This window comes from Mobula birostris, chromosome 23, assembly GCF_030028105.1.
Source record: "Mobula birostris isolate sMobBir1 chromosome 23, sMobBir1.hap1, whole genome shotgun sequence".
NCBI lineage: Eukaryota > Metazoa > Chordata > Chondrichthyes > Myliobatiformes > Myliobatidae > Mobula > Mobula birostris.
The window spans coordinates 48,763,661-48,787,686 of NC_092392.1; the positions used below are offsets into that span (position 1 = coordinate 48,763,661).

The window sequence follows — 24,026 nt, forward strand, 5'->3', positions numbered from 1 at the left end:
TGTATGTATATATCTATGTATACATACACACATATATATATACACACACACACACACACACACACACACACACACACAAGCAGTGGCATGCAAAAGTTTGAGCACCTCTGGTCAAAATTTCTGTTACTGTGAATAGCTAAGCGAGTAAAAGATGAACTGATTTCCAAAAGGCATAAAGTTAAAGATGACACATTTCTTTAATATTTTAATCAAGAAAACTTTATTTCCATCTTTTACAGTTTCAAAATAACGAAAAAGGAAAAGGGCCCAGGGCTGGCTGGTGGTGCAACGACATCGGCGCCGGACCCGGGAGCGGAGGTTCCCGGGTTTGAAACTAGTCGGGTCCGCCCCCGAGTACGCTTTCCATCCGTGCCGGGTTGAGTGTTGAGATCGCAACTCGACCTTGCAAAATAAAGGGAAAATATGCGAAAAAGTCTGTGTGAGGAGTGATGCGCCACACAGTCTCTCTCTCTCTCTCTCTCCCTCCACACCTTGTAAAAAGCCATGAAAAAGACATCATCACAGACGCACGCACGGACACGCACACGTACTTGCACAGACTCGCACGCATGCAGGTACACGCCAAAAAAAAGGAAAAGGGCCTGAAGCAAAAGTTTGGGCACCCTGTATGGTCAGTACTTAGTAACACCCCCTTTGCAGGTATCACAGCTTGTAAACGCTTTTTGTAGCCAGCTAAGAGTCTTTCAATTCTTGTTTGGGGAATTTTCGCCCATTCTTCCTTGCAAAAGGCTTCTAGTTCTGAAAGATTCTTGGGCCGTCTTGCATGCACTGCTCTGTTGAGGTCTATCCACAGATTCTCGATAGTGTTTAGGTCAGGGGACTGTGAGGGCCATGGCAAAACCTTCAGCTTGCGCCTCTTGAGGTAGTCCATTGTGGATTCTGAGGTGTGTTTAGGTTCATTATCCTGTTGAAGAAGCCATCCTCTTTTTATCTTCGGCTTTTTTACAGACAGTGTGATGTTTGCTTCCAGAATTTGCTGGTATTTAATTGAATTCATTCTTCTCTCTACCAGTAAGTGTTCCCCGTGCCACTGGCTACAACACAAGCCCACCCCCATGCTTAACAGTTGGAGAAGAGTTCTTTGCATGAAATTCTGCACCCTTTTTTCTCCAAACATACCTTTGCATGTTGCGGCCAAAAAGCTCTATTTTAACTTCATCAGTCAACAGGACTTGTTTCCAAAATGCATCAGGCTTGTTTAGATGTTCCTTTGAACCTTTTGAATAGAACTTTTTGGCTGCGTATATATACACACACACACATATTTTATATACATCCTTCTTGATGGTGGCAATGAGAAGAGGGCATGCCCTGGGTGATGGGAGTCCTTAATGCCAGGTGCCATCTTCTTGAGGCATCGCCTTTTGAAGCTGTCCTGGATGCTGAGGAAGCCAGTGTCCACAATGAAGCTGACTGAGTTTACAACTTTCTGTAACTTTTTCCCACACTGTGCAGTGGCCCTCCATACCAGCTGGTGATGCAATCAGAATTTTCCCCACAATACATCTGTAAATATTTGTGAGTGACTTTTGGGGGCATACCAAGACTCCATAAACTCCTCCTGAAACATATCCACCGTCATGCTTTCTTTATAATTGCATATATTGGACCCAGGATAGACCCTCAGAGATGTGGACACTCAGGAACTTAAAACTGCTCACCCTTCTACTTCTAATGTCTCGATGAGCACTGGTGTAAGTTCCCTTGACTTCCTGTTTTTGAAGTTCACAATCAATTCCTTAATCTTACTGAGTGCAAGTTTGTGACCCCATTCATCTAGTTGATCTATATCATTCCTGTACGCCTCCTCATCACCATCTGAAATTCTGCCAACAATAGCTATGTTGTCCGCAAATATATAGATTGTGTTTCAGCTGTGCCAAGTCACACAGTCATTGGTGTAGAGAAAGTAGAGCAGTGAACAAAGCATGCATCCTTGAGGTGCACCAGTGTAGATAGTCAGTGAGGAGGAGATGTTACATCCAATTTGCAGAGACCATGGTCTCCCAGTGATAAAATCAAGGATCCAGTTGTAGAGGGAGGTACAGATGCCCAGATTTTGGAGCTTGTTGATTATAACTGAGTGTATGATTGTACTGAATGCTGAGCTGCAGTCAATAAACAGCAGCCTGATGTAGGTATTACTATTATCCCAGTGATCCAAGACCAAAAGGAGAGCCAGTGAGATTGCATCCGCTGTAAACCTATTTGTGGCGATAGGCAAATTGCAGTGGGTCTGGATCCTCGCTCAGTTACAAGTCGATTCTCGCCTTCATCATCTCTCAAAGGACTTCATCACAAAAGCTGTGAGTGCTACGGGGTGAAAGTCATTGAGGCAGCTCACCCTGCTCTTCTTGGGCATTGGTATGACTGTCACCCTTTTGAACCAAGCAGGAACCTGTGACTGCAGTACTCTCTCCCTAACCACCTTTTCCCTAATATTATAACTACAGAACCTAGATAAGAAATAATTAACTTTCATACCTTTAAGTGATTACCTGAGAAAGAAATAAGGAAAACTTAACTACAGTAAATAGATTTTCATCTTAAACACGTGACAACTTTTCATCACTCAATGCATTTCTAAAGATCCTATTTTACAAATCTAATGGCAAGGCAGGATGGTGGGGTGGAAATAAGTCTCTACCAAAGGAAGTGTAAGGCACTCCTCCCTCCGCTAGCCTGCAGGTCACCCTTGGGCAAGCTGCAGCACCTGCTTAGCGACCACCAGCACCTGCCCCCCCCCCAGCGCTCCCTCCACCCTACAATCAACACTGCCCTCCAGTGTTGGATCAATGGAATTATAGGCTGTTCTGCCCGGAACCATCAATTTGTGGTAATGTTGCTCAGGGTCTTGGACTAACAATGTGGTTTCTTTCGTGACTATGTTCTTTTTTTTTCTTTCCATTTTTTTTATGTGAGTGTATGCTTTTGCACCTTGGCCCCAGACGAACACTGTCTCTTTCAGCTGTCTCCATGTTAACAATTAAACTTGTTTTGACTTTTTGATTTGATTTGATTAATGGCTGGGGTCACCTGTCTTGTAAAGACACTGCCCAGAAGGCAGCATTGGCAAAGAACAATCATGGCCATGAAAAGACATGATCGCCCATGTCATACAACATGGCACATAACAAATGAACAAATGGCGATGTTGATAATTATAAATGTAATGAGAATGGCAGTTTATCGGAAACTAAGCAAAGTTACCTCAAGGTTAAACATAAAACTGGATGCACTCCAGCTAAAAGAATGGAAGTTTTATTTTTAAAAAAGGTCTTTGGATCAGGTGACATATATGCACATGCAAAATGGGTCAAAACTACTGACCACCATGGCAAAAACATATTGAGACTTCTATGTATCTGACATTGTCTTTGTACAAGGCATCATCTCTAATCTAAAGATGCAAAACAACGGCACAATATTTTATGGGTGTAATGGGTGAGGGCATTTTGGAAGAGGGAAACAAGGCACATTGACAGAAAAGTTGAAAACAACTTTGAAAGTTGGCAAAGCCCTAGTTGCTTAGCCCAACCAACTATCAATTATGACAAGAACTTAAGGTGCCTAAAAACATTTAAAACAACTAAAATTTAGATGCTGAAAAAGATCAAAACATTCTAAACACACTCAAGTGAAATATTAGTCATTTATTACTGTAACACGCTGCAAGGTTTCACTGCTAATGTAATGGCTTCTCTGTAATGTTCCACTGCTGAGGTAATGGTTTCTCTGTAGCAGCAATGTTTGGGTTATGACTAGAGATAGTGGGGCATGCTAGCCAATGAGCAGGATGTTGTTCTTTCTTGTGTGTCTGGGAGCAGGGAATTCGCAGTTCTTTACCGGGGAGAGATGAGGAGAGGAGACTCGAATGGAGAGAGTTGGCAGACCGCTAGACAGAGTGGACTTGAAGCGAGGGTCCGAAGGTCAGCAACGATCGGAGGAGGTCGATGGTGAACAAACGGCCTTATCAGTGAGCTCCAACCTTGCACAATAGACTGTTTCATGAGAATGGGCTTTTTCTTTTTTGTTTTCTTTACGAACCATATAGTCAAATTAAGAATTATAAAGCTCAATCGTTTAATCACATATTGTGTACTGTTTGTTATTTCATGGTACTGATTTGTGACAAGGGACACATTGCGCAGCATCCACCCAAATGAGATTTCTTAAGTTTGGCCGGCCGGGGGCTATCATCCCCTGTATTAAGCTACTAGCCTAAGCAAGAGTTACATTACTCAAGTATTGCACAACTATTTTTCTCAGTTGAAATGCACGGAATTGCTATTCCTTTGCCAGGTATCGCTTGGAACAGGCACAGTCGACACATTCCCCAACTGAGGGTAGTTCAATCCAAGGCACCCAGTGTCAGAATACCACTGGGAAAACACTGAAGAGTGGCCTCAAGTTTAGGACATGTTGCATTTTCTGCGACAAGTCCTGAACTTGTTATTACTGAAATAAAGAAATGCATATAATTCAAAGAAATGACATCATCTCCCAGAAAGATCAGTTTCACTGTTTGTACTGTGGAAGGGTTGGAGGAAGGAGTGGAAGAGAGTCAAGTGAGGTTATCAATACAAGTTAATATTAACATAATGCCAAAGCAATCTTCATGCTGCCAAATTATTAACTATGCAAAATGGTGGCCTTTGCAAGATCACATGTTGCTCAAAGCACTAAACCAAAAATTCCTCATCAATACAGAAGAACAATTACAAAACACACTTCCTAAGCACCAGACTCCATTTGAATGCTACATTTTCAAATGCTTGATCTACATTATGTGGCCACTTTATTTATAAATATTTAGATAAATATTTTATATTAATACTTAGATACACAATTTGACTATTCAGAAAACAGAAAATATATTCTAATTTAATCCTGCAGATAGGATTGAAAATGACAAATTTTAATTTAGGTTATGTAAAAATAAATGCTTATTTACTTGGATGCAGGAACTCAAATGCCCTATAGATGGTGATACACCACTGTGGTATAAACAATACAATACACAGAACATGTATTTGTTGGGCTTGCTGAAAAAGCACTTCCGTTATTATTAACTGGAACTTATCAGCAAGGAACACTTGCAGACACTTGAATTTTAATTAAGCTTAAAATTAAGTGATAATTTGTATTTCAATTTGCTGAAATAAAAAAAATCAGTTAAAGTTTAAATTAAATACATTTTGCAATACTTTTTCTTATCCTACTATTTGTTATTTATACAATTTCACCTTGGCTTGTATCATCTGTAAGTGGGCCTAATTCTTCTAATTATTCACACATTGTAGTCCCTGACTTAACTCAAGTGCCATCAAAACTTATCAAACATCAATGACATTTTAATTGGATGAATTATTGATGAGGCATGCTAATTATGTGCATCTTTAGCATCATGATGACCACTCAAATAGGTGAATACAATTTTGATGTAAAGTAAATAATGTATAAATTGATCAACAAAAGGCCAAAAAAAAGACTTACTTTGCTCTCAAGATCAATCAGGCTGACAGCTTTCTCATCTACCTGAAGTAACATGTCCTGTGTCCAGACCTTGCCTTTTGCATCAAGCAGTTTTAGTTTTCTTATACCATCATCTACTGTTATCATGGCATCCTTTCGATCAACAATAAATGTTGCCAAGTGCTGTTTTCAATACAAAAATGCCCATTTTAAGCAGTAGAAAATAATTCATAATTTCAATTGCTGAATATATGAACCTCATTTTAATCCTTTAAATGCCCTTCTGCAACCAAATGTAAATTTATCTGTTAAGGAATCATTATTTGTATACTAACAATCAAGGGCAGTATGATTTTCATGAAGGAAAACATATACTATGCACCTTATTTTTGGTAATGTTTAAACAATTTAAATCATAAACAATGAAGCACGTGTGTATCACAAAATATCAAATTTAAGTACTGGTCTATTTCAAGTAAATTGAACACCAATAAAGTTTTAGCAGACGAGTTTGAAACTAATCCAGTTTTAGGAAACCTAAAAAAAGTTAGCAAAAGAAAATCTAATTACCTCAACACGATACTGCGAGGTCTCTGACATTGCAACAGTTGATTTTGCATAGTTCTTCCTTTGTTCTGCAGAATTCCAAAAAGACAATGATTTATTCAATTCAACTTGTTCTCAGGATATTTAAATAATTTTTACTTTCATATAAACATCCCTTTAACAAAATCCAAGCAAACATCCATAAAAGCAAATATTTAAAAGCTGATTTATTAAGGCTGTTCCAATTAAAAATAAACTTAAAATTATCAGCAAGGGTGCAACTGAATAGTACACTTTAACAATCTCTATGCAGAGACGTCAAGGCTTCAATGCCTACATATCTTTACAATTCATATCAGATGTTAATGTGTGCAGTTTATCAACATTAAATACTTTGTGGTACAGGAGAGATTTGGAATTGATTAGGGAAACAAACCAGATGAAATTGGAACAGACAGCAGAGATTTAACTCTATTGGTCCAAAAAAAAGAGCATTTAACACAGTGTTCAATATGTGACTGATGTAATACTGCCCATTTTGCATTCCCACCAGATTCAATTTCATACCTTACCATTTTCTCTGAAAATGAACAATTCCATGAAATCAGCTACCAAAATTGAGCATGGGCAGTATTTCTGCCTTAATTGCAAGTTGCAAAGTGAAAAGCAAATAGCCAGTTCAATTCATCACTGTCAAACCAGTTTTGGATCAAATAAATGACTTATTTGCAAATTAAAATTTAATGCCTCTGTATTTTGAGCTAGTTGAGAAGACACTGCTAAGGATTTCTGTTTGTAAGGAAATGGACTAGTCAGCCCTCACGCAATTACGTTGTTACTTGTTATTAGAGCAACAGACTAATGCAAAAATCAAGCTAAAGCAGCACAAGACTTGCAATGCCCATCAAAAACATGCGTCTGGATGCATACATCTGTGTCATTGTGATAGATGATCTGGGTATTTCCAGATGTGGTGAAGCACAAGTTACAAAAGGTGGCAATAACAACTTTGAAGTTAATATACTCATTCCCTGTCAAAACAGTATGTAACTGAAGAAGCACTGCACAAATGCATGTTTGTCTGTATTTTTTAAAATAAAAAAAAATGAAGTTGCCACTGACAGTCACAAAATGGCATTCAGTTTAAGTTAGAACCAGCTCAGTGCTGAGAAAAATCTGAATGAGACAGTGAACTATAAGCTGCATAAATAGAAATTAATCCTTTGTTAGTTCACATCCAGGTTATTCAATAAATTCATCAGCAGACCATTGCAAGCACATAACATTTTTCCCAAATGCATTACTGAAAGATAACAATCTAGCTTATTATGCTCTGTCTGTAACTACAAGAAGAATAGACCATCCTTCAGGCATTTGATCATTAGAATCTTTGTAACATTGGCCACAATTTCAAACCACTTCTACAGGCTGTGTACACACATCTATTGATGCTTCTGGACACTCTTCAGTGATGTTCCTGGAATCATCCGGTGTTTCGGGTCTTTCAACATCATACAACCTCCTCCAGGTGACCCAGCTGGGGCTGATCAGACCCCAGCTTGTGTCCAAATGGCTAGCTACTTATGACTCCATGGCTCCCCTCTTTTGAGCCACAGCCATCTTGAGGCCCTCTCTGCCACATCGGTGGTACTGCGGATGGCTCTCCTCTTCCTCTCTCCCTCGATGCCCAAAATGCTGAAGGCTCTAACAAAGGAACGGGCTGCCAATCCCCTACAACCAACCTCCACTGGGAGACACTTCGCTCTCCATCCAGCCTGCTGACAGTTGCTGATCAGCCCTGCATACTTGGAGAGCTTCCTTTCAAAGGCCTCTTCCAAGCGATCTTCCCATGGGACTACCAGCTCCAGCAGCACCACTTGCTTAGTCGACTCAGACACTAGGACAATGTCTGGTCGCAGGGTGGTGGCTGCGATATGGTTGGGGAACTTCAGCTGCCCTTCGAGGTCCACCAACAGCTGCCAGTCCCTTGCAGAGGTCAGAATGCCTGCAGATGTTCTTTTGGCAGGTATTGGCTGCTCCCCAGCTCTGACAAAGGTAATGGTCTGCTTGGAGGGTCGGGACCACTTCGCCCACTCAACTCCTGCGCTGACGGCTTCAGCGATGGTCTTCAGGACCTGATCATGCCTCCACCGGTACCATCCCTCACCAAGTGCCCTCGCACAGCCACTGAGGATGTGCTCCAGAGTTCCTCGCTTGGAGCACAGTGGGCACGCAGATGACTCTGCCTTGCCCCATGTGCGCAGGTTTGTTGGGCTTGGAAGCACATCGTACACTGCCTGGATGAGAAATTGGATGCGGTGTGATTCGGCTTTGCAAAGATCAGCCCAGGTCACTTTCCTCTCAACCGCATTCTCCCATCTTGTCCAAGCTCCCTGTTGCTTCATTCCCACTGCCTTGCAGACTCTCATCTCCTCCACTACTGCTCTCACCTCCTCCTGAACTAGACGACACCTTTCCTTCTCTCTGGTGTCCATTTGGGGAGTTGGAAAGGATCCTAGCCCAGCTCGGTCTTGTGTGACCACTCCCACCAGCCTCCTGTGACGCAGCCTCGCCTCTGCCTCCTGAACAGCTTCCTCTGCCCTCCACTTCCTGCCAGTACTTACTTGGATCCCTGCTCTAGCCACCTTCGGGTCACTTGAGTCCCTATACTGTAGCACTTCTCTGGCTCTTGTTACCTTGAATTCTTCCTCCAAGGATTTGAAGGGCAGTTGCAGTTTGTTGTGGTGTCCATAGAGTGCGATGCTGCTCAGGCTCTTCGGCAGCCCCAGCCATCTCCTGAGGTGGTTGCTAACCCTCCTAAGGTTTCGACTGTCGAGATCGGAACTGCATAGACAAGGTGGGGCCACAGGATTCTGTGAAGAATGCCATGCTGATACACCCAGGCTTTAAACTTCCCAGGTAGGCCAGACTTGTCCACAGATTTCAGCCAGCCATCCAACTCGGTGCAGGTTGCCTGAATGGATGTTGTGTCCCTTAAAGAGCTGTCAAAAACTTTGCCTAAGCTCTTGACTGGCTTTTCTGTGATGGTTAGGATGGCTGTGCCTGCGATGCTGAACCGGAACTTGTTCTCCACCTTCCCTTTCCTCAGCACCATCGATCTTGATTTGGCAGGTTTGAAATGCATCCGGGCCCACTCCACCAGCTTTTCGAGCCCCTGCAGAATCCTCCGGCAGCCTGGGACTGATTCTGTGGTGACTGTGAGGTCATCCATGAATGCCCTGATAGGTGGTTGTCATTGAGCGGAATTCATTCTGGGCCCTCTGGACTCTGGTTCAGCAGACTTAGTGAGCATGTTCATGGCTAGGGAGAACAGTGTCACTGAGATAGTGCACCCTGTGATGATGCCGACCTCCACCTTGTGCCAGGTTGATGTAATTGCTCCTGAAGAAACCCTCATCCTGAAGTTGCTATAATAATCAGCGATAAGGTCTCCGATTCTGCTGGGGATGTGATATTTGGTCAGTGTGAGCTGCACCAGCTTGTGCGGAATGGAGCCATATGCATTTGCCAGGTCCAGCCACAACACTGACAGGTTGCCCTTGTTCTCTCTGGCCTCCCTGATGAGCTGTGTCACCACACCGATGTGCTCCAGACAGCCCGGCATCCCTGAAATGCCACCCTTCTGGACTAATGTATCGATATAGGCATTCTTTGCTAGGTAGGTGCACAACCGGTTGGAAACTGCACTGAAGATGATCTTCGCCTCGACACACAGCAGGGAGATGATGCGAAACTGATCTATCTGGGTGGCATTTTCCTCCTTCGGGATCCACACCCCTTCAGCCACTCTCCACTGTTCTGGGATCTTCCCCCTTCTCCAGAAGATTCTCAGGATCTTCCACAGACGCAGCAGGAGTTTGGGGCAGTTCTTGTACACTTTGTATGAGGTGTTGCTTGGTCCTGGAGCCGAGCTTGCCCTTGCTTTGCAGACGACCTCTCTGACTTCCTTTAGTTGCAGCTCTGACATGTCGAACTGCACATCCGGTTCAGGTGGGTTTATTAGGATGTCGCACTCTCCCAACTCCTGCTCTCTTTCAGGATCATTATATATCTTCTTCAGATGTTGGTCTATGTCTTCCTACGAACAGGCCAGTTTCCCACTGCGCTTCTCCCCCAGCAACTCCTTGGTGAACTTGAAGGGGTTGGCAATAAAGGCAGCACGTTTTCGAGCCCTTTCACGCCGCCGCCTCCGATGTCACTCTGCCCGGCGGAGGACCCTGATCTTCTTTCATAGTATGCACATCAGCTGGGCCAAGCCCATGCGCTCCTCTTCTCCTGCCTCCTTGTACTGGGACTTCAGCGCTTTCATCTCCTGCCTGATGTTATGGATCCTCAATGCTCTGGTTCTTCGAGTAAGATGTTTTGGAGCCTTCCTTCTCCTCTTCTCTGAACTGTTCAGCTGTGATACTGACAATAATTGTTGTCATGGCTTACAGCTTCCTATCAACCCTTCCCTTCGCCGTTGCCTCCAGAATTTGGTTAACATCGTCATCAAACTGCTTCCACAGTGAAGTCATGTTAGCTGCAGGCCATTTGATCCGCCTCCTGTTAGACTTCATGTTCGAGGGATTAGTTTGCAACACTTGGAGGTTCCGGGCACTATGGGGTGACTCCGGGCCTGGCCCCTCCTTCGTCTCACCAGGTTGGACACCTGCGCGTTGTGCTGCTCCTGCTCCCGCCAAACACTTCATCCTCGCTTGGTGGATCTTCAAGCCGCGATCGTTCTTGCAGATTTTGCCACATGCACACTGCTTCCTCATCGTCGTTTGTTCATTGCCTGGGTCTGATGTCGTTGTGTCCATCCGACTGGGGTGCTCATCCTCCCCTCCTCTCGGGCACCCCTGGGGGTATCCTTTCCAATAATAGCTATGTAAAACTTTAATTGTACCTTTTAAATGAAACTTCCAGGTAGATCATATACATTAGTAAATTCCTCATAGCCTGCAGGGGGAATGAAAAGTTTTTTTTTTGTATTCAAAGCAGTGACTCGTGCCACAATAAAAATCCACTACATTAGTTAGCTTAGGGTTCCGGCCCGAAATGTCGACAGTACTCTTTTCCTAGATGCTGCCTGGCCTGCTGAATTCCTCCAGCGTTGTGTGTGTGTTGCTCAACTAGAAATCCACATGCGAACAGCAAGCAGAGAGTTACTGACATGAATGGTAGAGCCTCAATTTTTAACTTAACTTGCATGTGCTAGATTTGACTTGTTGATTTTAGTCTCTTCCCCAACAACTGTCTATGTTTTCATCACAGACCAACCATGCTGTAGGGAAGCCCTAAGTCACTGCACTGTGCATGCCTGCACATTCCAGACATCTGCACTCAAGCATAAGATGCACTGAAAACAATGCAAGAACTGCTGATCTTTCATCATAACTTGGACCTACACCAAGTCTTGGGGGCTTTGAATCAATGAACCTAGTAATTAGATGCACTTCTCTCAGCTTTACCCCAAAGCTGGTATATCTAGTGAACAGGAAAACATGAGTGGTTTGGTGAGAATTTTAATTGACAAGACAAACGTAACAAAGGAACCAATGCAAGGTAGCAGTGCAGAGTGAACCAGCCCTATGCAATTGCAAATTTTATATACATTTTCAATATAGTGTTAGAAGACATAGTATCAGAAAATGCGGGTGACTTGTTTTCCTCTTCCCTAGCTCAGGGGTACCAGTGACCAGTGATTTCCTCAGCTAGGACTGGTCAACTCACAGCCTGCAAGTCCACAGAGAACCACCAGCTGGTTGGCTACAAAACAGCACCACTTCCATGTCCAAATATTGCAGTGCAGAGTCAGCTAGAGGTTAGGCAGCAATAAATCTGATCTCCTTCTTTGCTACTGGACTTCACACTAAACCCAAGAATGAAGCACAAACTACCACGAGCTCATGGTCCATCAACTTTATACCAGGGGTACAATGTTCAAAACTCTTCTTCAGTGGGGTTGCTAACCTTGACTAAGAAGACAAGTGCAGCTAAGTGATCTGTTTCCCCCCACTCCCTTTTTATTTTGCTTAATTTTAATATTTTAACAAACACAATGAAAAGTTGTCAAGCAAGTTCTTCAACTATTTATATCTTTTTCTACTGCTTTTACATATCTAACTCAGTCAGAAGGCCATTCTGGACAGTACAAGGATTAGATTCCCAGGATCCATCCAGAAGCCTAATCACCACACAAAAGCAACTACTTTTGGTTGAGCACAACCATTGAACATGTGCAAATACAGAAGCCAAATTTTGTCAAGGTAGTAGAACATGCAGTAGCTCGACATCAATAGGTTCATTGGGTGCCCTAATAAAATCATAGTGGGTAATCCCAATTCAGAAACATTGACTGTTCATTCCTCTCCATAGATGTTGCCTGACCTGCTGGGTTCATTCAACACTTTGTCTATGCTGCTTTGGATTTCCAGCATCTGCAGAAAATTGTTTCCGAAATACTAACTCTGTTTCTCATTCCAGATGCTGCTTGTCCACCTAGCTGTTTATGGCACTTCTTGTTTATTTATAATTTCTAGCAATTGCAGTTATTTTAATATTCATTTATTGTAAATGGAGATTATAAAGCATAACATTTCAGTCAAATCTCCTAAAATCTTGTACCTTAAATAATTCAATTACTCATTTTGCCAGGAGCCAGCAGCCACTTTGACTAGCAAATCAGCAGTAAACATTAAAAAGCCAAAGTTAATTTAAAAATAATGGTTAGATTTTTCAACCATAAACACACAGAAAATGACTCAGTAGAAGAGATGCAAAGTGCTATGAAACAGCAAGCTAGTAAGGGAATGGGAAATTTTAAAGCAGCCAATTTTACAAATATGCATTTTAAAACCAAAAATACAAATGGTTTTGGAAGTGTCATTTAAAAATAATCTATTTAATACATGGCATGAAAACTATCTAAAAATTACTTCTAGAATTACAGTATGCCAAAGGGCTTGTTCATATCGTAATCTGGAAAAAAAACTTAAATTTTAAACACTGAAAATAACCTTTCCTTGGACTGCTCGAAAACAAGCAAAATACATTCACCTTATGATTCCACCTACCGTACCATACCAGCTTGTGAATCAAGTCTTGTTATAGTTAATTCAGCTTAAGATAGTGAATCCTTTTATGAGGAGTACTGCAAATCCCATCCTCTACATTACCGAAGCCGTCACTGCTGACCTCCTGCAACAGGCTAATTTGGTTGTCACCAATAACTTGAACTTTCAGCACAGTACAAAACATTTGCAGCTTTCCAGAGAACCATCACGCTTTTCACAAGGCTCAAAGGCACAGCCAAAAGTTTAAGCAGCAAGAGTCATAGAGCAGTGGTCCCCAACCACCGGGCCGCAGACCAGTACTGGGCTGCAAAGCATGTGCTACCGGGCCGCGAGGAAACAATATGATTTGGTGATATGAAACGATATAAGCCAGCTGCACCTTTCCTCATTCCCTGTCACGCACTATTGAACTAGAACACTCCCCCCTCCCTGGCCAGCCGGTCCGCAAGAATATCGTCAATATTAAACTAGTCTGCGGTGCAAAAAAGGTTGGAGACCCCTGTCATAGAGAACTGACATTTACACAAAGCCTTTCACATCCACAAGCCATCCATTAATAATCTGCAACCAGTTCAAATGTGAGAGTGTTGAGTAAGTTAACACAGGACAGGAAACTGGGCTTGTTAGCATCTACAACATCGAGATCTAGTACGGCGTTCACAATTCATGCTCAGATATACAGCACGTTGGCATATGCGTGAGTGATATACTCCAGTGGGGCAGTAAGAAATGTGCAGAGCTGATCAAACAGCTGTGCAAGATGAGAAGAAGAAACTCAAGAAGCCAGAGGAGCCCAGCCTGATTAGTCTTTTTTTGAACCTCAGGAAAGATATGAAACATCTATTTGCATCTGTAGTGAGCAGAGAGGAAGGGAAGGGGATGGTACAACTGGTAACAAGCACAGCACAATATAATAAAACCACTGGTACCCTATTCAATTTCAAGGCATCACAGGGTCCACGAAAGAGACAAGGAAAATTATACAAACTGAAATTCAGAGATAATAAGTTCTAGGAATTGAACTCGGGAACAATAACAAGATAAATTAATGATGCTGAAATCACTGAGAATACCAAGTCACTCAGTGCAGAGAATCAGAGAAGAAAGGGGTTAAGATTTTGCTATTATGATTAGATGCCAACAGAAAACCAGGACCTCGCATGATAGACACATGAAATATGACAAGTAGTTGGGAGACACAGGTACAAACAATTAATAATGCCTGTGCAGGACAAGTAGTAGGTCTGGCCAGCTGGCAAGATTTCTTTTAGAGTCAAGTGTTATCCATCACTCAGCCCAGTGCCCATCAAGACCACTTAGTCTATCCAATCATACAAAATAAACTCATAGATAGCAAATAACCTGCACTCAAGTGCTCAGGCCTCCTGGAGGACAAAAGTGAAAATATGAAGAGATGCTCGATTGATTAGTACTTTCTCAAGCATTAATTCCATGAAGAATAATCATAGCATCAACCAGTGATTAAACAGAGATTCCCAACCTTTTTTTATCCCATGGACCACTACCATTAAGCAAGGGGTCCACAGACCCCAGTTTGCAAACCCATGGCAGATGAAACTGCTGTTCATAGAGAACTGATAGCAAGTACCTAACAGGCCTATTGAAGGACACCAAGGCATGCACAGAGGGAAGCTGTAGGTTTTTATAGAATAAATTTGAACATGGCACAACGCCTAGAAGAAAAAGAGGAACTCTGAAGTTCTTAACCCTTCCAAATATTCACAAAATGTGAGGTGAAGACAGAGGAGGTAAAAGGAGACCAGATTAAGAGCAAGCAAGGAGGGGTAAAAAAAAATCATTTTAAAAAAAGTGGAAATGCAGGTAGGGGTTCAGTGAAAGCCAAATTGCACACATGAATGGGCATAGAAAATTTGTACATAAATAATAATCAATGTAAGCAATATAAACAATGTCTCCCTACAAATATATTTCCACCATTAATTTGTTCATTTCAACTGAATGTATACATTGATGAAAGTGGATGAAAATTAAAATTTCACAAGTAAAAGGGTGGATTAAGCAACTTCAGCCACACCAGATTTGAAGTCGTAATAACAGCTCTTTTACATACTAAATTTGATTTCTCTACCTTATAAGGATATACACAATGCTTCCACATAATCCAACTAGGAATAACACTGCTGCCTTCAAGAATGAAGAAAAAAAACATGAAATCTTATGAAACTCACTATTTTTAGGAACATGAGAAAATGTTCAGCAGCCAGTATCAACCTGCCAGACAGTTTTTTTACTGTTACACTACATCCTAGAGGGATTTATTTTTCAGCTGAGACTCATCTGATTGTACAGAAGTGGACAAGATTAGTAACCTTCCAAAAATAGGATGCCGTTTGAATGCCTCTGCTCTGCAAGTTTGTTTTTGATTATAACTATTCCCAACAAAGTAAATCAGATGCATTTCTAAACTGCAGCAACGAAAATATACTTCAGTAACCACAGGAAAACTGTTAAGTTCTGAAATTAAAGCAATTTAACCTCTAATACAAGAGGACATGAAAAACCCAAAAAAAAATCGAAGCTGCTTTTAACCCAATGGGCTTAGTGTACCATGCAGTTAACAAAATTGTTAATTCAGCAGGTGAACAGGCTAATATTTTCCAACAATGATACCGAATCAATTTCAAGTGATTAATTTTAACCTGCAGATTTCTAATTGAAAGCTAATGCAGGCTGCTTTTTGTTTTTAAATTTTGTTACTGAACAAGCCTGTTAAGCATACTGTAATCAGTTCCTTCGTGGTCTCAAAATATAATTGAATATTTTTGGTTTTTGCATAGCGCAATACAAAAATAAAACACTCAAACATAACACAAACCAGCCTGGGTTTGTTTCTACCTTTCTTTTTATGTTTTGAAGAATGTAAGAAGTATAGTCCATCAGCTCCTAAAACAAATAAAGGAAGCAAAATACTGCATTTACCAGAGCACAATGCTTATATAATTAATACATGCACATCAATAATAACATTAAAAATGTCCATTAAAGGGATATTATAGAAGTAACTGCAGAATAATCATTGTTGAAAATGTCTTTTATATAAAATATATTAAATTGAATCGCACAGTATAACTTTCATCCCTGCAAATGAGATAAAACATTCTAAAGTATGCCATTAAAATTAAAAAGACATTTATTTGGGTGATAATATGCAAAATCATTGGTCTATGATCAAACTGCAATGCCCTTAAATTCCAAAACCAAAATATACTTTAGCTCATTAGATCAATGCATTCCATGATGATAGATCTTTCAATTCTTTTGGAAACGTATCAATTTTACCATTATAATCAAGGGAAAGCAAAGAATTATGTATTAGGTCATTTTGCACTTATGACTATAAACAGTTTCAGATATGATTCAAGATTCTTGCAGTTCCTATTTATTGCACTTGATGGCATGAATATTGCTGTCTCCTTCTGGTTTAAAAGAAATCCCTCCCCCTCTCCTCTCCTATTCCCCACTCTGGCTTTTACCCCTTCTCACCTGCCTAACACTTCTCCTGGTACCCCTCCTCCTTTCCCTTCTACTATGGTCCACTCTCTTCTCCTATCAGATTCCTTCATATCCAGCCCTTTACTTTTCCCAATCATCTGGCTTCACACATCAGCTTCTAGCTACCCTTCTACTCCCCCACCCACAACCTTTTTATTCTGGCATCTTCCCCCTTCCTTTCCACTCCTGAAGAAGGCTCTTGGCCCAAAACATCAATTGTTTGTTGATTTCCATAGATGCTGACATGCTGAGTTGCTCCAGCATTTTGTGCATGTTGCTTTGGATTTCCAGCATCTACAGAATTTCTTTATTTTTAGAATATTTAATGATATTTATCTTCCAAAGATCATCTAGGCTACAATGCAGTCTACACTGACTATTCATCTTGTCCCATCTTCCTGATGACTGTTTGATGGAGTATTCATATTGAATGTGCTCCTCCAACAAAACAAAGACATACATATAGAAGTTTGATCAATTCATTATAAAATTGCATTATTACATATTTTGAAATTGTGGTAATTGAGTTTTACCCATAATACATTACTGCTGAACAAATAACAGAGTAACCAGCTTACTAATACATTCATGGGTCATAACATTTCCCATGTATTCAAACTGCCAGTACAGCCGGTCTATACTTTTAGCAGGCTAAGAAAGACTGAGGTCTTGTGCTTTATTTCAGATGTGTTGCATAGACTATTAAGCATTAATTAAATTGAAGTTCATTCCTGAAAAAAGAAGACAAATTTTCCATAACTATTCTAAAACAAGAGCTGAAATGCTTACTCTTGTCCAAGTGCTGAAGAAAATGGCGGTGTGATGAAATGATTTACTAATCGTTTTTAAATTTTTGCCCAAGTAATTCCATGCTCTCCAACGAAATTGAGAGTCTACATATAGCAATGACAACTAATAAATTTTATGAAAAATTATGGGTTTGAAAATCATAGAGTTTAAAAAGGCTTCAATTAATAATATGCTATCACAAGGTTGACAAAGAATATTTAACTTCTTTTAACTGCCAGCAGGTGAGAACTTCTTAGGCTATTGAACAACCGTTATTACTATGCTCAGTATGACCCTAACTGAAGATCAACAAAGGACCAAGACATACTGAGCCATATCTGCTATTACAGCTTCCTCTCAGCTACTACACCCTAGTTGCATTGCTAGATCCCATGTTACCTTGAACTTTTGCAGTACCCTCACCTCAAACTGACTAACAGAAATTCAGTAAAACAATCAGTACCAACTAGCCTTTTATATATTGGCGAGACCCGACGCAGACTGGGAGACCGCTTTACTGAACATCTACGCTCTGTCCGCCAGAGAAAGCAGGATCTCCCAGTGGCCACACATTTTAATTCCACATCCCATTCCCATTCTGACATGTTTATCCACGGCCTCCTCTACTGTAAAGATGAAGCCACACTCAGGTTGGAGGAACAACACCTTATATTCCGTCTGGGTAGCCTCCAACCTGATGGCATAAACATCGACTTCACTAACTTCCGCTAATGCCCCACCTCCCCCTCGTACCCCATCTGTTACTTATTTTTATACACACATTCTTTCTCTCACTCTCCTTTTTCTCCCTCTGAATATACCCCTTGCCCATCCTCTGGGTCCCCCCCCCCACTTGTCTTTCTTCCCGGACCTCCTGTCCCATGATCCTCCCGCATCCCTTTTGCCTATCACCTGTCCAGCTCTTGGCTCCATCCCTCCCCCTCCTGTCTTCTCCTATCATTTTGGATCTCCCCCTCCCCCTCCAACTTTCAAATCCCTTACTCACTCTTCCTTCAGTTAGTTCTGACGAAGGGTCTCGGCCTGAAACGTCAACTGCACCTCTTCCTAGAGATGCTGCCTGGCCTGCTGCATTCACCAGCAACTTTTATGTGTGTTGCAGTACCAACTAGTAGCAATTTTGAAACAAGACTGCAAAATTCAATCCTGAGAATAATGACAGAAATTCCAGCAGAATATTCAATTCAAAAAAACTTACTGTCCAAAGTTATAAATCAGTCTCATGAATAAACATCATAAGCCTAATGAAACAGAATACACCCCTCTGACTTAGTGATCAAAGTAGCAGGAAATACAGTATATTAGACATACAGGTTTCCCCTGCCATTCGAAGGTAAAGCATTCCTATGAAACGGTTCATAAGCTGAAATGTCATAAAGCGAAGAAGCAATTACGATTTATTTATATGGGAAAATTTTGTGAGCGTTCACAGACCCAAAAATAACCTACCAAATCATGCCAAATAACACATAAAACCGAAAATAACAGTAACATATAGTAAAAGCAGGAATGATATGACAAATACACAGCCTATATAAAGTAGAAATACTTCTCTACAACGATTGCCTGCACAGATCCCCGTAGCGAAAATCTCACGCAAGCGCTCTCGGTAGAAAATCTCACGCAAGCGCTGTTGGCATAAACGCGCTCTCCAGTTACCTTTAAACTATGAAGCTGCCAAATCTACCAAATAACATGTAAAAATAATGTATGTACAGTGTAGTATCACTTACGGGAATTGGGAAGACATCCAGCACACTGATGACGGTGTGTTAGACTGAGTCGTTGCAGGCTGGGGTGGTGCAGTGGCCCCCACCCTCCAGACCGTCGACTGATAACATTGCTGCGAAGCACGCAGGGGTAGCCAGGAGGCACACAGCACATCTTTAAGAAAAAAGCCAAAATAAACACGCTAATTAATTAGGTGCTGCCCAGCACGTAAATGTCGGTGCAGATCAGAGGCGATTGCATCGGCACCAGTCTGGGCCAACAATTACGTGCTAGGCGGCACCTAATTAATTAGCATGTTTATTTCGGCTTTTTTCTTAAAGATGTGGTGTGTGCCTCCCGGCTACTGCTGCATTCTCCGCAAATCGGTACAGTATCTGTCCGGGACCCGGGGGTTGGGGTGGTGGGACACGGGGGTGTCATCTCATTGTCGATCAGGGCAGGCAGCTCGTCTTCTTTTATGACTGCCTGCCTCGACGTCGAAGGTCGAGGTTCGTCGTCTGCTGTGGCTGATGTGGAAGGCTTGCTTCACTGCTGAGCCTCGAGCATTTTTCTATCACACAGTTCTTTGTAAGGACTCAAAACATCCTGCAAATATCCCCTAAACCTACGTACCCTTTCAAGATTAAAGTCGTACTTTATCATTGCAGCGAAAATCTCACGCAATAGAAACATAGAAACATAGAAAATAGGTGCAGGAGTAGGCCATTCGGCCCTTCGAACCTGCACCGCCATTCATTATGATCATGGCTGATCATCCAACTCAGAACCCCGCCCCAGCCTTCCCTCCATACCCTCTGACCCCCGTAGCCACAAGGGCCATATCTAACTCCCTCTTAAATATAGCCAATGAACTGGCCTCAACTGTTTCCTGTGGCAGAGAATTCCACAGATTCACCACTCTCTGTGTGAAGAAGTTTTTCCTAATCTCGGTCCTAAAAGGCTTCCCCTCTATCCTCAAACTGTGGCCCCTCGTTCTGGACTTCCCCAACATCGGGAATAATCTTCCTGCATCTAGCCTGTCCAATCGCTTTAGGATCTTATACATTTCAATCAGATCCCCCCTCAATCTTCTAAATTCCAACGAGTACAAGCCCAGTTCATCCAGTCTTTCTTCATATGAAAGTCCTGCCATCCCAGGAATCAATCTGCTGAACCTTCTTTGTACTCCCTCTATGGCAAGGATGTCTTTCCTCAGATTAGGGGACCAAAACTGCACACAATACTCCAGGTGTGGTCTCACCAAGGCCTTGTACAACTGCAGTAGTACCTCCCTGCTCCTGTACTCGAATCCTCTCGCTATAAATGCCAGCATACCATTCGCCTTTTTCACCGCCTGCTGTACCTGCATGCCCACTTTCAATGACTGGTGTATAATGACACCCAGGTCTCGTTGCACCTCCCCTTTTCCTAATCGGCCACCATTCAGATAATAATCTGTTTTCCTATTTTTGCCACCAAAGTGGATAACTTCACATTTATCCACATTAAATTGCATCTGCCATGAACTTGCCCGCTCACCCAACCTATCCAAGTCACCCTGCATCCTCTTAGCATCCTCCTCACAGCTAACACTGCCACCCAGCTTCGTGTCATCCGCAAACTTGGAGATGTTGCATTTAATTCCCTCATCCAAGTCATTAATATATATTGTAAACAACTGGGGTCCCAGCACTGAGCCTTGCGGTACCCCACTAGTCACCGCCTGCCATTCTGAAAAGGTCCCGTTTATTCCCACTCTTTGCTTCCTGCCTGCTAACCAGTTCTCTATCCACATCAATACCATACCCCCAATACCGTGTGCTTTAAGTTTGCACACTAATCTCCTGTGTGGGACCCTGTCAAAAGCCTTTTGAAAATCCAAATATACCACATCCATTGGTTCTCCCCTATCCACTCTACTAGTTACATCCTCAAAAAATTCTATGAGATTCGTCAGACATGATTTTCCTTTCACAAATCCATGCTGACTTTGTCCGGTCATTTCACCGCTTTCCAAATATGCTGTTATCACATCCTTGATAACTGACTCCAGCAGTTTCCCCACCACTGACGTTATGCTAACCGGTCTATAATTCCCCGGTTTCTCTCTCCCTCCTTTTTTAAAAAGTGGAGTTACATTAGCCACCCTCCAATCCTCAGGAACTAGTCCAGAATCTAATGAGTTTTGAAAAATTATCACTAATGCATCCACTATTTCTTGGGCTACTTCCTTAAGCACTCTAGGATGCAGACCATCTGGCCCTGGGGATTTATCTGCCTTCTATCCCTTCAATTTACCTAACACCACTTCCCTACTAACATGTATTTCGCTCAGTTCCTCCATCTCACTGGACCCTCTGTCCCCTACTATTTCTGGAAGATTATTTATGTCCTCCTTAGTGAAGGCAGAACCAAAGTAATTATTCAATTGGTCTGCCATGTCCTTGCTCCCCATAATCAATTCACCCGTTTCTGTCTGCAGGGGACCTACATTTGTCTTTACCAGTCTTTTCCTTTTTACATATCTATAAAAGCTTTTACAGTCCGTTTTTATGTTCCCTGCCAGTTTTCTCTCATAATCTTTTTTCTTCTTCCTAATTAAGCCCTTTGTCCTCCTCTGCTGAACTCTGAATTTCTCCCAGTCCTCAGGTGAGCCACTTTCTCTGGCTAATTTGTTTCACTTTCTGCAATTGCTTCACTTTCTGCATTCGGTTGCATTCGGTTTCGATTGTTATCCTTTCCTCTTCCAATTGCATCAGCTCTTCATCTATCAGTTCTTGGTCATGGGATGCCAAAATTTCTTCAACATCATCTTCGTCAGCTTCCACAAGCCAAGCTCACTTTGTCCTTGCTTGGTTCACCACGATCGAATCGCTTAATTATGTCTAGTTTTACGCTAAGTGTAACACACTTACGAGCTCTTTCAGGCTTTTCCGACACCTTAGAACTCATCTTGCAAACGGCTGCTCAGAGGCATGTGTGTTCTGAATCCGGAGGAGAGCGACTGCTCGGGGTGTGCGCTGCCTTTCTTCGTAACAGTGAAAACACCTTCTGAAAGCGAAAGCAGGGTACTAATGTAGGCCTTTCGTAACAATGAGGTTTCATAAAGTGAACGTTCGAAAAGCGGGGGACACCTGTACTGTATAATTGAATGCCCTGGTTCCATTAATATCCCAAACCCCTCTAACTCTAGTTGGTCACAGGGGACCACAGACTCATTTGTTAATGGCAGGGGTCTATTGTATATAAAAGATTGGGAACCCCCAGAGGATATCTTGTGCAACAGGTCTGCACAAGACAATGACAAATGACTAAAAGAAGTATGGACCTCATTATGAATATTATCAATAGAACCTGCAGCAAAACATGAAATATGCAAATAAAACTTAGTTTGTGAGCAAGTTTGGTAAAACAAAGATTACCTCACTTTTTCGCTACATATTTATTAACAGATCACTATGTTCACCAAATTCTTTCTTCACAGTTCAACTATTCATAGAACCATAGAACATTACAGCACAGAAACAGGCCTTTTGGCCCTTCTTGACTGTGCCGTACCATTTTTTCTGCCTAGTCCCACTGACCTGCACCTAGACCATATCCCTCTATAAACCTCTCATCCATGTACCTGTCCAAGTTTTCCTTAAATGTTAAAAGTGAGCCCACATTTACCACTTCATCTGGCAGCTCATTCCACACTCCCACCACTCTCTGTGTGAAGAAGCCTCCCCCCCCAATGTTCCCTTTAAACTTTTCCCCCTTCACCCTTAACCCATGTCCTCTGGTTTTTTACTCCCCTAGCCTCAATGGAAAAAGCCTGCTTGCATTCACTCTATCTATACCCATCATAATTTTATATACCCCTATCAAATCTCCCCTCATTCTTCTACGCTCCAGGGAATAAAGTCCTAATCTATTCAACCTTTCTCTGTAACTCAGTTTCTCAAGTCCCGGCAACATCCTTGTAAACCTTCTCTGCACTCTTTCAACTTTATTAATATCCTTCCTGTAATTTAGTGACCAAAACTGCACACAATACTCCAAATTCAGCCGCACCAATGCCTTATACAACCTCACCATAACATTCCAACTCTTAAACTCAATACTTTGATTTATAAAGGTCAATGTACCAAAAGCTCTCTTTACGACCCTATCTACCTGTGATGCCACTTTTAGGGAATTTTGTATCTGTATTCCCAGATCCCTCTGTTCTACTGCACTCCTCAGTGCCCTACCACTTACCTTGTATGTTCTACCTTGGTTAACCTTCCAACCTTCCAAAGTGCAATACCTCACACTTGTCTGTTTTAAACTCCATCTGCCATTCTTCAGCTCATTTTTCCAGCTGGTCCAAATCCCTCTGCAAGCTTTGAAAACCTTCCTCACTGTCCACTACACCTCCAATCTTTGTATCATCAGCAAATTTGCTGATCCAATTTACCACATTATCATCCAGATTATTGATATAGATGACAAATAACGATGGACCCAGCACTGATCCCTGTGGCACACCACTAGTCACAGGCCTGCACACAGAGAAGCAATCCTCCACTACCACTCTCTGGCTTCTTCCATTGAGCCAATGTCTAATCCAATTTACTACCTCTGCATGTATACTTAGCAACTCAATCTTCCTAACTAACCTCCCATGCGCGACCTTGTCAAAGGCCTTACTGAAGTCCATGTGGACAACATCCACTGCCTTCCCTTCATCCACATTCCTGGTAACCTCCTTGAAAAACTCTAACAGATTGGTTAAACATGACCTACCACGCACAAAGCCATGTTGATTCTCCCTAATAAGTCCCTGTCTATCCAAATACTTGTAGATCCTATCTCTCAGTACTCCTTCCA

The 24,026-nt window shown here is 42.0% G+C and overlaps 1 protein-coding gene and 1 pseudogene across 10 annotated transcripts in view; both read right to left on the bottom strand.

Annotated features, from left to right (window-relative positions):
- The window catches only part of eps8a (EGFR pathway substrate 8a, signaling adaptor), a 234,716-nt gene that overhangs the window by 66,001 nt on the left and 144,689 nt on the right, over window positions 1-24,026 (bottom strand). For 8 of the 10 annotated variants that reach the window (XM_072241157.1, XM_072241154.1, XM_072241150.1 and 5 more), the window contains 3 exons: window positions 15,999-16,046; window positions 6,067-6,131; window positions 5,518-5,679 (listed from right to left, as the gene is read on the bottom strand). In XM_072241157.1, coding sequence (XP_072097258.1) covers window positions 5,518-5,679; window positions 6,067-6,131; window positions 15,999-16,046 — 275 coding nt within the window. The remainder of the gene's footprint in view (window positions 1-5,517; window positions 5,680-6,066; window positions 6,132-15,998; window positions 16,047-24,026) is intronic. The other 2 variants (XM_072241155.1, XM_072241156.1) reach the window with 1 other exon arrangement.
- Window positions 7,620-10,760, bottom strand: LOC140186971 (uncharacterized; annotated as a pseudogene).